The 16,386-nt window shown below is 29.7% G+C and overlaps 2 protein-coding genes across 2 annotated transcripts in view; one reads left to right on the top strand and one right to left on the bottom strand.

Annotated features, from left to right (window-relative positions):
• The window catches only part of LOC126846805 (probable G-protein coupled receptor CG31760), a 76,737-nt gene extending 68,818 nt beyond the window's left edge, over positions 1-7,919 (bottom strand). The window contains exon 1 of the mRNA XM_050586605.1: positions 7,537-7,919. The gene's annotated coding sequence lies outside the window, so the exon portion shown is untranslated. The remainder of the gene's footprint in view (positions 1-7,536) is intronic.
• A 6,264-nt stretch (positions 7,920-14,183) lies between these two features.
• Positions 14,184-15,059, top strand: LOC126846497 (uncharacterized). Its single transcript, XM_050585932.1, has 2 exons — positions 14,184-14,455; positions 14,531-15,059. The coding sequence occupies exons 1-2, from the start codon at positions 14,292-14,294 to the stop codon at positions 14,889-14,891; spliced, it is 525 nt and encodes a 174-aa protein (XP_050441889.1). The 5' UTR covers positions 14,184-14,291; the 3' UTR covers positions 14,892-15,059.
• The last annotated feature ends 1,327 nt before the right edge of the window (positions 15,060-16,386 follow it).

The raw sequence follows: 16,386 nt of genomic DNA, 5'->3' as shown, positions 1-16,386 counted from the left end.
GGCTTCATATTCTCCCCGTTGATGGTATTTTTTTTACTTGACTTTAATTTAAATGTCAAAAAGAAAATTGCCACTTATATAACTGAAAAAAAAAATGATTAATGGATAGACTGGAGGAAAAAAACAAGAAATTCAAACATTCTGCCGTTTAATTTTCAAAAAACAAATTAATTGCCATTATTGTCATTAAATCGTCTTTGGTTTTTAACAAATACTTCATTTAAAAAAACCTAGTAATACTTAAAAAGGTTATCACTCTAATTGACACTGTTGAGGGAGGGTTAAACATTTATTATCTACCCTTGGTCCGTCGTCATGTTAAATCCCCATGAAATAATTAAAAACTATTTAATTTCAAAATGAAGCCTATTATTCGCGTTAAATGTGCTGCGTTTTTTAATTTATTATGCTCATTACCGATTTCTATCGAGCCCGTCACTTCACACATTCGCTGGGCACAAGTTAAATACTGTTTAACTCTGTTTACTACTTTCCTGCCGCAATAAGTTCTATATTAGTTTTCTAAGTATTCTGTATGAAACCCGCACTCGTTTTCAAGTCATTACGCTCCACTGCACTAATTCAAAAACACTTGCCCGCACTCTCATTCACTAAAATTTCACCGTCGGCTTACAATAGACACCCAAGTACCAAAGCCCCGACGTGTGTGTCTTGTAACTTGAAAGCTCATGCGTTACTAAAGATAATAAGTTCAATAATTATCTCAAGAATACTTCAAATGAATTTCCAAACTATATACTGACCGTTTTAATTATTTCGGGTAGTTGTAGCGTGCAACAATTTAATGTTGTGAAATATGAGGGTGCAAACTTTTCCTTTATTTATATTTTTCCAGTGAAACTTTAGGACTCGAGATTAGAGAAATTAGACCGAAAGAAGGTCCAGAGCTATAACATATACAATTTCTTAAAAAAACATTTTTTAATTAAGGAAAAAAGAGAAATTTTACTTTAAACCGTTGTACGTTTCTTTGCCATTTGTTATGCACAGTATTAGGTTGCAGTAGTGGCGGATTTGAGGGAGGGCGATCGCCCCCCCCCCTTTGGTCCGAGTTGGACCAAGGGGGGGGGGGGAGTTGGAGTTCGGCCCAAGAAAAAAGTGGTTGTAACAAATTTCGACCATGTCAATTAATTTACCTGGTAATTTGTAAAAACTTCATGGTATTATATTTAGTTTAAATAATTTTGTCTATGAGTAAAAGCTATTTTAGTTTATATAATAGTATATTTTTTGTTCCGTCGCTGAAAACAGATTTGAATTTGTCATGAAGTTTACTTGAGATCTGTCAGCGTACTTTTTTAAAATTTTAAAATCAAATTTGGAAAGGGATAAAATTAAAAATTGAAAAAAGTACCCTGACCGATCCTAAGTAAACTTCATGGCAAATTCCAATCTGTTTTCAAATTACTTATCGGAATACCGGTTCGGCCTGTGCGATGGACAAAAAATGATGTGTTTTGACTGAAAAAACGGCCGGTATCGAATCCCCTTAAATGTAAATGATATTATTGAAAGAAAAAAAAGATGCATTGATTTTATATCAAACTTATCTGAGTATTGTACTTTGCTTAATTATAAGTATGTATTTGAATTTAAACAAACTTGTTGTAGCTATTTACTATGAAAGTTTATTGGATCAAAATTAAACTGAATTAATAATGATTAATTAAAAAATAACTAATCAAAATAATTAATACACTGTAACATATTTTGTAGACAATTAATAAAAAGTAAAATCAAAAAAGATAATTTTATTATACCCACAAAATACGAAAATTCACCCCCCCCCCCCTTTGGACAACCCCTGGATCCGCCACTGGGTTGTAGTAAGGTTACCTACCTAAAGTAGAGTAACCGATCAAAGAAATCTCAGCCTAAAAACAAAACTATTGTGTGTATCAGACACAAAAAAATTATTTTAAGAACAAATCATTCGGTAAAAATGTTTTTATTTCATTTCTAAAAACTATGATAATAATACAATAACGCGAACTTTTATAAAACCATAGCGAAAAAAAGTCTTATTGATTAGTTTGTTTTGACAGTACATGTGTATTTTTTTTTCTTTTTCGATTTAGTTAATTTGAAAATTAATGAGCAATCGTAATTGAAAAGCTGTTGGTTTGAAATATTTTCCATGCTCAAGACCACGATTTTATTTTATATTAAAAATATCACTCGAGCCCTTTCGTTACGACCACTTCAATAAATATGCCATTTACAACAACTCGCTTTCCACCCAAACGTTATTTCATTAATTTCAACAGATGGCGAAAAATATAAAAATGATAATAAATAATAACACAAAAGGTACTTTTTATACCTAAACATTATTTTTAAGTAGTACTTTAGTCCCTCGTGTTTATGCTTATTATAATCAGAACAATTAAATCAAAACAATTCGGATGGTTCAATTATACAATATGAGTTATAATTATTTATTTACATCAGACGACCAAAAATAAGTGCTCATTTTGATTTAGGAGTAAACATTTAGGGTCCGGGCACATGAGGGAACTGTTTTTTTCGGGATATGATTTTTTACCTGATTATCAGATTAACTACTACTATGTGTACGAATTTTTGAGTAATGAACAAGTGAAACAATACCTTTTAGACTTTTGCAAAATTAACTGACAGCTGTGGTTTTAGCTTTTAATTTCTGACTTTTATCGTTTGTAAAAAAGCACATTATCACAGCCTTGAGGTGTGTTATTAAAATGGCTGGTGACATTTATGTTGTGATGATAATTGCCTAAACGTAACCCCTTAATAAATGCAAATTAGCCGTCCTCTTAAAGCGCCGCGTCACCGTTATAAATTATTTTGCCAATTTTTCTTTTTTATTACCTAAAAATCGAATTAAGCGTCTGTGGATCCGTTCCAGTTTTTTATTCAATCTGTTAAATTATCCATTGAAGGAGGATTGGGAGCCTCGACGTAAATGGAAAATCATTAAGAAGAAAAATATTTAGGTATTTTCTATCTTGCATGGGACCTTGAATTATAAAAACTTATAAGTTAAAAAAATTTTAAATAGAAAATTTAAAACAAAAAAATATTATGTGATTTTGCGTGAGACAAGTGTTTAATAATTATCCGGATAAAATCAACCTGAAAAAACAGCAGTTATTGTACTTGAGATACTTAGGTAAGTACTTTAGGGTGGTCGTACCTATGAAATGTATGCATGTATAGAGTATGTCTAAGGATACCGTACCAAGTTAAAGGTTAACAGCGAGCTAGTTTTCATGTTATTTTTTTCCGAAACAAATATATTTATTCAATAAAACTATATGCCAATAACGTGTAAAATTGATAAGTATTGATTAACATTAAATATGAAATTATACATTTTGAAGCGGAATCCACTAAAAAAAAAAAATATATATATATATATATATCTTCTAAAACGTGCAGGCGATACTTATATTGGTGTTAGTGTATTTCAAAGGGAGTCTGAAGTTTAAGGGCGAAAAACTGTAATGATTATATCATTGTTCGCGATGTGGTATTGTCAATATAATATGACGAGGGCACTTTTATACATGACAATGAGGTAGTGAATTCAGTATGATATTATGAGATGTGTGCACATACAAGGCCGCTCTGTGTATTACATTATATAGCACATAAAATCCTCTTTAACTTTTACACAGTAGAACCACATAATATTTAAATCCTCCTAACAGATGCCCCCACAAGCACTGAACACTTTTTATATTCGTACAATTTCATATTACACGGAATAATATAGTAATATTAAAAACAGGCTCATTGTAGCAAAACCTAAACGTCGAACGATAGTAATATACATTTAGCATTTTAGATAACATTCGAGCGAGTCACTCGTACTTATAAAGTATTACTTGGTTTAGTATTTAAGGCGTGCACCAAAAGAACATGGCAGAGTTTAACAAAAATACCTAAATTTAACAGTTTTAAGCATTTTTTTTTTTTGTATTGCAACATAACTATGTAAATAATAACGAACAACTGTCTCTCTCAAATGCTCAGTAATGGGAACTGTGAACACAATGTGTTATGACTGTTTTAATAATGTGTAAGCCGTGATAGATTTGTAGGTAACAATTATTAAACTAAGTAATTTATCAAAACGTCGAGACAGATGGAACCGAAGTTAAATAGACACACGAATTAAACTTGGTATACTTAACACAGATAGATACTTGGCGCGCCGGAAAACAATCACTCGAGCGTGACACGCAAACTTGATAATTTGGATGTAAAACTCTTCAAAGTGTATTAATTAATATTAACGCTTCGATAATTATTTAATTACAAAACTACACTAAATTTTCCCCGTGCAAGTTTTGTAATTATTTTGCAACTTATTATGTTCTTGAAAAATGAATGGCTTATTGTAAGTGATACTCCTACACAAAAACCACATCATAGTAAAAAAACAATTGCATCGACAATATTTTGTTCTAAGCTACCACCTATCGAAGTTGCAGTTACAAATAACACTAGTTTAACAACGAAAAAGACACACATCATTGTAGAGTTAATATCTTCCCAGCTAAAAATATAAGCCGATTATCTAATGACTGACATCCGAATACTCACAATTGATTGGGTACAAAGCCAACCGCATTGTCATTTATTATTTTATTATCACAACAACCCAAAATGGACGAGATGATTTGCTAAAAGTTGAAGTAATCAATTCCCGAGTGTTTATTATTACTATTTGTTTCCTATTTATAATTAGTATGTATTACTTCTTATCATATTAAATATTACTAATAATACCAAATATGTTTAATAGGTTATAGGTGTGCAACACGTGTAATGGTACTTATTATTTTAACATAAAAAGTTTTAACAGTATCGTTAAATGATTTATAATGACACCTAGCAATATCATAATAAATCATAATATAATAGTAATAAAACCAAAAAGGGTAAACAAACACAATTCATTGTTTTTCAAGAACTTAATGTACAGTATTTTATTTTGGTAGGCTACCGACTCCACAATTAAAATCCACAGCTTACATGACCGTTTTACATCAATTAATCTAATTAAAATAGACATTTGCAAACCTGTTTATGTACACGTGTTATACTTACCAAATTATGTGTAAAATTGTATTATTTTTTTTTTTTTAAATAATAAAATAATAATACTAATAATCAATATCGGTCACGTCTATAGTGTAATGTGTATATAGATATTGTAATAAATAAAACTGCCATGCTCAGGGTTAGTGATAACATGTATGGAAACTATAATTTATCATTTTCGCTTAAGTATTATTTTAAAACAATGAACATTTTAAAATAAACGATTTGTTATTATATGTAATATATATATATATATATATATATATATATATCTTTTTTTCCTATTAAATAACATTTACATCGATGATAGCAGTTGATTTTATATTAAACATAGTATCCAAATATCAAAAGTCATTTAAGCGAACTCAGCGTTTTGTTTACCGTTAAATTTTCCCTTTTTTTCTTTACTATTTATGCAAGCCCCTCTTATCTCAAAATCCACATTAGGGGTACTTCGTCATAATGTTTTATTCGAATTAATTATTAAATAATTATAATTTGCACAACTCTGATTGCGGTCATATTATTATAATGCGCTTGGTACTTGGGTACTAATTGAGTATTTGTATTGTAAATTTGTAAACGAATGGTAAATCACCACAATTTGTAATGTGGACTTTATTCAAGTATACTTTAGGAGGCTATAAAGTGGCTCGTTAGTTTATTTGGATGGTTGGTTAATTTGAATAAATTTTAAAGTTTAAATCGGAAAATTATAAAAAAGCTAATAAAAATGTTTAATTAGTCATCTAGAGAAACTTCTTTGAGCGTTAATTTCTATAAATGCATGAATTCACTTTCTATTGTAATTTATTTGGAATCGTTGAGAGCCAAATATATAATTTTATTTTATAGCTGTACACATAGTACATACATAGCATGTTAATTAATTTAGGTTAAATATATTTTTATTAAACTAAACGTAAAATATGACTTTAAATCTCAAATTAAATTAGATTACTACAATACACATAATTACTACCCACAACATAAAATATTAATAAGTGACCATCATTTTCCATATTTGTAAAATTCAACCGTTTGAGTTTAACAATATTTTACTTAGTTTTGATGTCATTTTATTTTATTTAAAAATGTTTTTTTTTCAAATGAAAAATAAAATCCGAATGTAGTACATAATATATTGTATAATATGTACTTTTGTACCTTGCCTTATTGTAGATAGGTGATTTATTAAATGTTTGTAATATTACATTTTATATACTACATGTGTGTAGATATTATATTATTTTATTCGTAACATTTTGTGAAACATATAATAATATGAAGAATATAGTTGATATTTGACTTATAAAAGTGTATATTTAAAACTAGGTTACTTAGTGATATAGTAAAACTAGACGAATTTAGAACCAATAACTAGTTTACAGGCGAGAAATAAAAATTTTGCCCATGGTTTCTTTGATAAACATGGAAAATAGGTCTAAAATCCTATTAGGGAGGTCAATTGAGAATCAGTTGAAAAATCCTCTTGTTCGCCCTTAATATTGGATATTATAAAAACCTAAAACAATTTCCTGGGTTTTGGACATGCTTGCAGCTTAGTGGAAAATGGTTAGATTAAATGGATGTTTTACAATAAGGCTAAAAGTATAAAAAATCAATCAAATCCCTTTGAAATCATAAATGTGATTTATACTTATCGATAGTTTTTAGTAAATTTTGATAATATAGTACAAAAATCACTTTGGTGGATAATCATTTTTATCGGATCAACTGATTTTTTTTATAGAAATTACACATATATGTCATGAAGAATATATTTAGAAACTTATAACCCAATTAGAAAAAATCCCCAAAAAAGAGTAAACAAGAGCCGGCCTACTAGGATTTTATAATTCATTTTTACTAACATATTTGGCCAATGTAAGCGTCAAGACGTTATCGCGGGTCTCGGTATGTTTCAGAGTATATTGGAGATTTGGTTTGGATATTTTGGTCAATAAGACAAAAAGTAATATAATAAAATAATGTGTTCTCAAGGGTAGCCTATTTGATGACAATGAAAAACTATAAAATATATTTGTACATATCCAGTTCCAATAAAAATGTATTGGATACAGAAAATAAAAATGCGTATTAAAAAAACTCATTGAGTGATCTCAAGTTATAGGTTTTACTAATTATTAATAAAATTACTAATTAGATTTCCACCGGTAATTTCCAAACAAATCTACAACAAAGATATTCAGTTAAGAGATTATATTTTTTATTTTCACTCTATATGACCAACGGTTTCGTTTGTTGATCGTAGTGTTATTAATAGTTATAGTAATTAGGAAAAAAAACATTTTGTGAAGATATCACTGAAACAGAAAAGTATAACTATATAATATAAATTTACTTTTTTTACCGGAAACCCCGTTAATAAGCCAGGTAAATATTATTGTACATCGCACTCACCGTTATTTATTTTGTTTGTTTTTTTGAAATTGTATATATCCCAGTGTCTTCCGTAAGTCAAAAACAAATTTAAACAAAAAATCGCACCAATAGCGAACGTTTTGAAACCTTTTTGATTTAATAGTTAATTAACTTTTCGAAATAAACACATTTTTTTTTTTTAATTTCATTATTATTATTATCGAAAACAGCGAATCGGTTAGACTCAAATTGTATATACGTATTATAATATAGTTGTTTGTTATTTTAAACGTTTCGGTAAACGTCGAAAAAACGGGATGAAACGGGATAAAACGGGATACGCGGCTACGGTAGAGCGTCCCGGCGTACACTGACAGCATGAACGCGTTCCCGCGGCAGTCGACGGGACGGTGTGTGTACACTGTTTGAGTGCCAATCGCTGTATTCGTCCGTCCCGTTTCCCTTTGCGCCCGTTCCTGTCTGCGTTTCCTTCCTACGCGCACCGTGCGTAGTAAGTAGCAAAGGTTTAGACGCATAGACCGCGGCTGTTTAAAAAACGGACAATGCGTGCCGGATGTCCCCGCGCGCACACGTTGTAATAATATAATATTATAGTAAAGTACCTATTTGGCTATTGTGTTGTCATCGCAGCGCGCAAAGGCGACCACCGACAATGGATGAAAATATCAACAAAAGCTACAAAACGAAAAAAGTCTACAAAACGTTGTCAAATTTGGATTTAAAAAAAAAGGCCAGTACAATGGGGTCGGGGCATAGTGGGGACGGAGAGGTCACAGGTCTACAGTTGTTATTATAACTGAAAGTGATGAAATCACTTTTAAATAAACGCTTCGATGCGAATCTGTGGATAGTATGTTCAAACCGGTTATAGCGGTCTAGAAGATATCGCAGGACCAGCAATAATGTACTTAAAATTTAATATTTAGTCTTGTGCAGGGTGGATACGATAAGGGTTGATGATCGTCTGTCTATAAAAATTTACTGTCATAGTTACTCATATATCGTAATTAACAATATAATGAAATTATTTTCATTACCTGTTGACCGTTGATTCACACACACACATAGCAACCTAGAAACTGACTACGGCCAAAGTGTAAATTTACCCTATTTTTGGTGTTTTTCCTTAATGAAAAACACATCATTGTAAAAACAATACCTTCTCAGCTCCGCACCAAAGCTAAAATCTAAAAAATTATACCACCAATTCATTTCCAGATTTCGTTTAAAACAAAGACAGACAGTTTTTTTCGTTATTTTCAACGATTATTTTTTTGGATGATAATCTAAACATTGTTAAGGTGAAACTAAGTATATAACGTTGGTTCTCAAAACCTTATCGAAAAAATCGTATTCTAGTTATTAAAGATAGGATACACGAATTTGGTAAAATTTCCAAAATTCCAGGTTTTCATATCAATCAGTATTTTTGGTTCAGTATGTTTAAATATATACTGTAAAATAAGTATGACGTTAAACACATAATTTCGCAATACAATTGAAATTTAAATACCAAAAATTAAATTGAAAAAAAAACCACAAATTCAGATTTTTAGTTTTTTAAATCGGAATTTTATTTTAAATCCACATTTTTATAAGCATTGGTACATTTTTCTGTAAAATTATTTTTAAAAAAAACCCTATTTGATAGTCAATAATATGCTTTTACTAACATTTCCAAAAGATAAGACAAAAGCAAACTTTGAACAAATGAATTACATGTAACTGAAGCTCCGAGAAAGCTATAAAATACACACACGTTTCATTGTTTGTTATACTAACACACCTGAATTTATGTAAAGAGATTTTTTGCTGTAAACAGCGTATATTATTATGAGTCACATAATAATATGTTTTTTTACTTTTCACACAACTGGTGTAAACCGAATTGAAAAAAATATATATATATTAATTCATTTCAGTTCCAAACAATCTCTCGACTGGTGAGTTTTTTATATACACTGCATTGTAAAACAAAGACAGGAGGATAATGTTTTCGGCTAAATTATGGATAAGTATGTTCTGCATTGTATCTGAAATAACTTTTTTACTTGCTGCATCGGATTTGTTGACATGTGAATATTTTTATAGTGTTCATTTTCATATGTACCACACTAAAAATATATTCTTCAATACGGATGTTGCTGTTATTGAATCCATTCCGGTTGACGTTATTTCATTCGAACATGAAGCCTCCAGAATGGTCAGATTATTGGGCAATGAAAAGAATGTGCCAATGGACGACATTTGGTTAGTTTACATTTACGCATATAAAATTAACAAATTTTACGAGGCCAAAGTTAATAAAACGTTATTCGGGCACGATGACATTGAAAAGACTTTAGAGATGCACGATTTTGTTTTTACACAAATAGAGAATTTTTTAAGAGTCAGTGATTGTGGAAAAAATATCGACTATAACGAGGAAATTGATTCGTGTACAGGCGACGAAGATTTAAGAAACGAAAATCATTCTCACACGATAAATACATGTGACAGTCAAATAATCATGATCCAAAATGTTGAGACTAACAAAGAGACGATAAACAAGTTAATTGATTCAGAAAGAAGTAGTAAGTTACAAAAGGACCATAATATAAAAAATGATATTCCAATTGATTTTATGTCGCTACTGTACATCGTTAATGAAGATGATCAACGCGATTTTTTTAATGAGTTCTTAAAAGACCATCGAAATCAACATGACTGGGACAATGCAATTGATAAGTTAGAAAAAACCAGAGAACGTACTCACATTGCAGGATTGGAAGGAATCAAATACCTTGCAGAATACCGAGGCTTATTTTTTGATACATTAAAGGTGATCATGTTGCGGTTGACGTGGCGCTACATGGTTGCTATACCTTTTGGCTTTTCTCGTGAAAATGAATTCGCTGACATTTTAAAACAATTTCATGACGAATTGCATTTGAAAGACGATCAATTCTTTTTGCAGTTGAGTAGTCTGCTTAAACAAGTTATCATTGGAAATGACGCTTTAAGAGATGAGATAAAAAATAAGATATGCTCTTTACAAATAGCTATAGGATGCCTCGTGGTTGCGCCGAAACGTCAAGATAATTACAAGACAATTTTGAAAATATCAAATCAATTTATTGGTAAATTATCTTCCAATTGCAGATTGGGTGAAAGTTCTTATCAAAATGTAGGGTTTGACCATATGGTCGACATTAAATTTGGTAACAATGAACACTCGATTCAACATTCCAACGTTGAACATCAGTCACCAACAAAACGAATTAATCTTCTGCCACAGAGGATGTTTAAACTTATATGTACATATTTTCACAGCGTTCATTATCATATGTACCTCACTAAGACTATATCCTTTAATATGGATGTTGCTGTTATTGAATCCATTCCGGTTGACGTTATTTCATTCAAACATGAAGCCGCCAGAATGGTAAGATTATTGGACAATCATGAGAATGTGCCAATGGACGACATTTGGTTAGTTTACATTTATGCATATAAAATTAACAAATTTTACGAAGACAAAGTTAATAAAAAGTTATTTGGGCACGATGACATTGAAAAGACTTTGGAGATGCACGATTTTGTTTTTACACAAATAGAAAATTGTTTAAGAGTCAATGATTGTGGAAAAAATATTGACTACAACGAGGAAATTAATTCGTGTACAGGCAATGAAGATTTAATAATAGAACATCATTCTCACACTATTAAGACTAATAAACAAAAGGTAAACAAGTTAATCGATTCCGAAAGAAGATGGTTTTTTGGTTATGACGATCAATTGGAAACTGATATTCCAATTGATTTTATATCTGAGCTATATTTTGTTAATGATGATCATTGTCGTTTTTTTTATGAATTCTTAATAGACCATCGAAGTCAACGTGACTGGGACAATGCCATTGAAAAGTTAGAAAAAACCAGAGAACGTAGTCACATTGTAGGATTGGAAGGAATCAAATACCTTGCAGTGTATCAACGTACGTTTATTGATGTGTTAAAGGTGATCATGCTGAGGTTAACATGGCGCTACACGGTTGCTTTGCCTTTTGGCTTTTCTCGCAGAAATGAATTCGCTGATATTTTAATGAGATTTCATAACAATTTGTATTTGAAACAGAAACATTTTTTTTATGAGTTGAGCAATTTGTTTAAACAAGTTTTCATTAAAAAAAACACTATAATAAAAATAATTAAAAAAGAGATTTCCTCTTTACCAGTGGCTAAGGGATGCCTCAATATTGCGCCGCAACCCCAAGAAACGTACAATGAAATTTTGGAAGTATCACAAAAGTTTATAATGGAAATAACTCGTAATTGCGGACACGTTGAAAGTTTTCGAGCAACTGCAGCGTTTGTCAATATGGTTGACACTAAATTTGGTAACAACAAAAATTATTATCAACAATGTTTATTTAATTAGCTACCAAATGTAATACTATATTCTACAATATACTAATACTTTATTACATACACTATGTACTGTAAGTTCAAACTTTTTTTTTTTGTTATTTCATTTTTAAAAATTAGCATTAAACCGGCTGTCTCAGTTTAAGTCGTTCAAAACCGACAAAATAAATAGAGTGTTTTTTGGTAAAATTATAAACAATTTGCGTCTTGCTTTCTAATTTGAATGCATTAAATACACACGCTTACAAACTTGTATCACGATTTTGGATTAATACGTGCTTAGACCATTTACTAAAACAGAAATTACAGTAAATAATAATAAGTTGAATTTCGTACCTGAAATGTTTTAATACGATTAAAAGCATGTTTGATTTCAAATTATTCAAAAACACATCATTGTATGATAAACTCCAATTTTGTAAAATTGTTTATGTAGTTGTGTATTGATCGACTAACACAATATATTTTAATAATAAGAAAAATCTGAGTACAATGTAGATAGGCCTTTTTTAAGTATTTTTTTTTTTGTGTATTATTATTACTAATATCGACACGAATTTAAGATAAATAAGACTCAAAAGAAATATATATGTAATATTGTGCAAGAGGTTTTATTATTGTACTGTTTTTAGTAGTTTATTTATTAAGTATATCATAAATATCTAGAAAAAATAAACACTGGTCGATATCAAGTTATATACAAATATTTATTAAGTTATTAGCTTTTTGAGAAATAGGCTGGAGGAAAAGCTATTTAACACTATTGTTAATAATACAAATTATTAATGTTTTTTAGACACTAGTGATAATATAACTAGGTCAATTTAAGCTGTTGTTTTGGATATATTTCTTATTCAGTGCAACGGCGTATGACAAACAGGTAACTGTTTAAACAAGCATACAAAACAACATCACACCAAAATTTGTTTTTTTCTTATTTCAATAAATAACACAACTTTAAACGTGTTTTCAATACGTTTCCGCGTAAGAAAGTAAATACGCAATTGTTATTTGTTTAGAAAAAATAATAACAATGATAAAACCCTATAATATTTTCCAAAGATTTTAAATGAATATAAAGTAGTAAAATTAATCATTCATGACCGGATGTAGACATTTTTAGGTGCCCCAAGACTAATTGCAGCAATATGGATAAAATTAAAATACATTATGGTAATATTGACTACCATTTTTTTTTTTAAATATTCAGTACAAACAATATTTGTCCAATAGTTTGTTATCGATCAGTATTATTTATTATTCTTTGTTTAATGGTTATGTACTAATTGCAAGTGTAAAAAATACAATTCAACAAAATTCTAATTGCAAAAGTTAAATGGATTAAGTATTACTATAAGTATAACACTTAGGGTCTGAAATTAATTCACGTGTAGGTTTTACAATTGTATTATGAAGGCATTGTTATTGAAACATAAATGTTACAATATACTTCCTACCAAATTATTATGAGCTAATATTAATTGATACGATTAGGGTTGATCGTTTGTCTATAAACATTTCTGAATTGATAAACTAATATATTGATTATATTTGGTGCACATAAACTCCGTTTTGTCGGCTTCAAAATAGATCACAGCAGTTTTTCGTGCAAAACTCATAGCGTTCTATCTGTTTAATGTTTACTAAAACCTGCCATTAACACATTTGAAGGATCCAATTAGAGATGTCTCCAAAAGTTTTTTCATTAAAAATTGTCAAACTTTATGTGGCTCCTACAAATTTCAGCATGAGTAGATTTCAAACCGCTATTTATTCAACTCATTTAAATATTTATTATCGCTATTGAGATTTTAAGACTTGAATCCACTAACTACAAAATGAGGGATTTCTAATATTGTACTTGCAGTAAATATTAGGTATAAGTAACGTGTCATAACTATATCTATTTTATAAAAAAATAATATGTAGTCAAACACTGAAAAAATCGATATTCATCAAATGATTACTTCTCTTCGAGCAGACATTACATAATAATTTTTTCGAAAATAACTGGAGTACTTACTTGTATATTAGTACATCCATGAAGCATGACCTAAGTACAACACAATACATATTTTATTACTTATTATTATTTTTTAAAAATACTGTAAATAATTATATTATTATACCGCGTTCGGCGTGGAGGCCGTGCCTGTCTCGCGCTTGTATAGTCTTTGGAATTTTCGTTATCATTCTCCGTAAGCTCCTTGGGATACTGACCATCTGATTACTTTTGATAAGGCTAGGACGTTTTTTATTTGTGATAATATTATATTGTTTTACGTTTTTGGTAGAAAAAATTGAAGGGTAAATAATAATTATTTGTCAGTGTAATAGTTGTTAATTTTACACAAAACAATAACACCATGTCGATTATGAAATACAGTTATTATGACTCGCCGGACGGTAAAGATTTAGCGAAAAAATTGTTTTACACCAACAAAAATGTCACTATAATCGGATTTGGACTGGCAACGACGGATATTATTCTCAACAGCAAGCCCAAGGGCTACTTGCAAACCTTACTCAGGTAATATTAAAACTACAAACGTTTATTAGTTTGTTTGTAATAGTGATTAATTTGGTTTCACATTGTTCAAAATAGATATGGACAATTAATGACGCCGATGTGGGCCGTCACTTCAACATTTTGTATAGTAACTTATGCCTCTACTCGACTGCGTGATAAAGACGACGTGAAAAACTATGGACTCGGCGGATTTGCATCTGGTCTTATGTTGGGCGTTTTCACTAAAAGCTATTTGAACGCAACATGGATAGGTGTGATAGCTTGCCTTGCCGCCATGGCAAAAAAAAATGCTAAACTGAATAATTACGAAATCATGCCAACTATACCAACCACTCGCCATCAGCAGCATGGTGATTTCAGAACGCCATACAAGAATTGGACTGTTTATGAAGAACGACCAAAAGGATGGGTTGCCGCTGAAGAACGAGCTCAATGAATCCATGTGTTTTCCTTTGTAAAACAGTGTTGTAATAATGTCCAAGTGTGTTAGACGAGTTTGCAATGTGAGTAGTTCTTAAATTTGAATAAAGTATACATTTAAATATTTCTGTATTTGCTGTATAAATAACAATATTGAATAAAAATACAAATACGTTATAAACTATTTTTTTTTTCTTACCTGTTTAAAATAAGTTTCCAAAATAAAAACAAATATTAATTTAATTGTTGACGATTAGGCAAATCTTTTATTTATTATCTTAAGTAAGAGACGAGCCTGAAAATAACAATTACATTTTGTGGTAGGTACAGCAGTTAAATAGTGTAATTCAAATTCATTGGATAAACATCATGTATGAATTATGTATTTTATATTACATAGTAGGTATGAAAACTTGTAACGGTTGTCTTAATTTTGTATTCTCAGACTGTTATATATATATATATATAATATATATATATGTATAAATATTTGTATTATTATCGAGATAACTCATCTTTTATAATTTCCCCAACTCCAATCAGACTGTTATTTTTCCACAAGTTTAATTAATTAATTTTTTTTTTTTTCTTGTAAAACTGAATTTTAGTTGCAAACGTTACTTTTGGTACTTAATAAGTTTATGACTTAAATTGTAAATTAGAACAATGTGTCATGCTTAAACAGTTCAAACGTGATGTATATTTTTTCATTTGATATGGTAATTTTTTATCCGCTCTCCTAAATATAACTAATGGTCTGCCAAAATCAAAGAGTTAAATTTACGCTATGCAATGTAGTTTAAGTATTCGACGTTAACAATTCATGCTGTTTTTTTGCTGACTACATAAATCGCATAAACCTTTTTTAATATTTAATTGATTTAATGATCGAGTCAACTTAAATACAATGTCTTGCTGAATACAAATTTTTGTTTACATGCAACACATGTATAATAATATTAATATATGTTTGTATTGAATAGGTATGGCTGTTAAAACCTGTATATCCCACTCCCCTCCGTGGATCCTAGATACGCTACTGTTGCAAATATATGATTGAATACATTATTATAAAAAAAGCTATATTATCGACATTGTTACATTAATAAATTATTTGCACAACCAATGACAATGGTTATTTAATCAAAATTAGTAGTCGAAAAAAATAATTATTTTAACAGCATTTTTTTTGCGAAACGTGTGTTAGTTTTTTAACTGATTTTTGACTAACAATTAATTTAGTGTGTTGCTATAAAGTAATAAAAATAAATAAACTTACCTTTTGAGTATTGAAGTTTGAAAGGTATTAGTTTTAATGTAAAGGTGATTTAATATTTTTTTATCCAACCCATTATTTATTTAAATATGTATACACATATTTTGTCTTTAATCACTTCATGATTGTGAAATCAGATTGTTTTCATCAATTTACAGCCCATTGTAACTGATAAAACTGACAACTTGATCACTTGCTAAAAATGTGTTGAAATATCAAAAGAAAGATTTTCAAG

The sequence above is a fragment of the Adelges cooleyi genome, unplaced genomic scaffold (genome assembly GCF_023614345.1).
Source record: "Adelges cooleyi isolate 19-005CV unplaced genomic scaffold, UGA_ACOO_1.1 ACOO_flye_CR_arks_rails_tigmint_CR_PRNA_9, whole genome shotgun sequence".
NCBI classification, from domain to species: domain Eukaryota; kingdom Metazoa; phylum Arthropoda; class Insecta; order Hemiptera; family Adelgidae; genus Adelges; species Adelges cooleyi.
The sequence above is the reverse complement of the archived record's forward strand: the minus strand, read 5'-3'. Positions and strand labels throughout refer to the sequence as shown.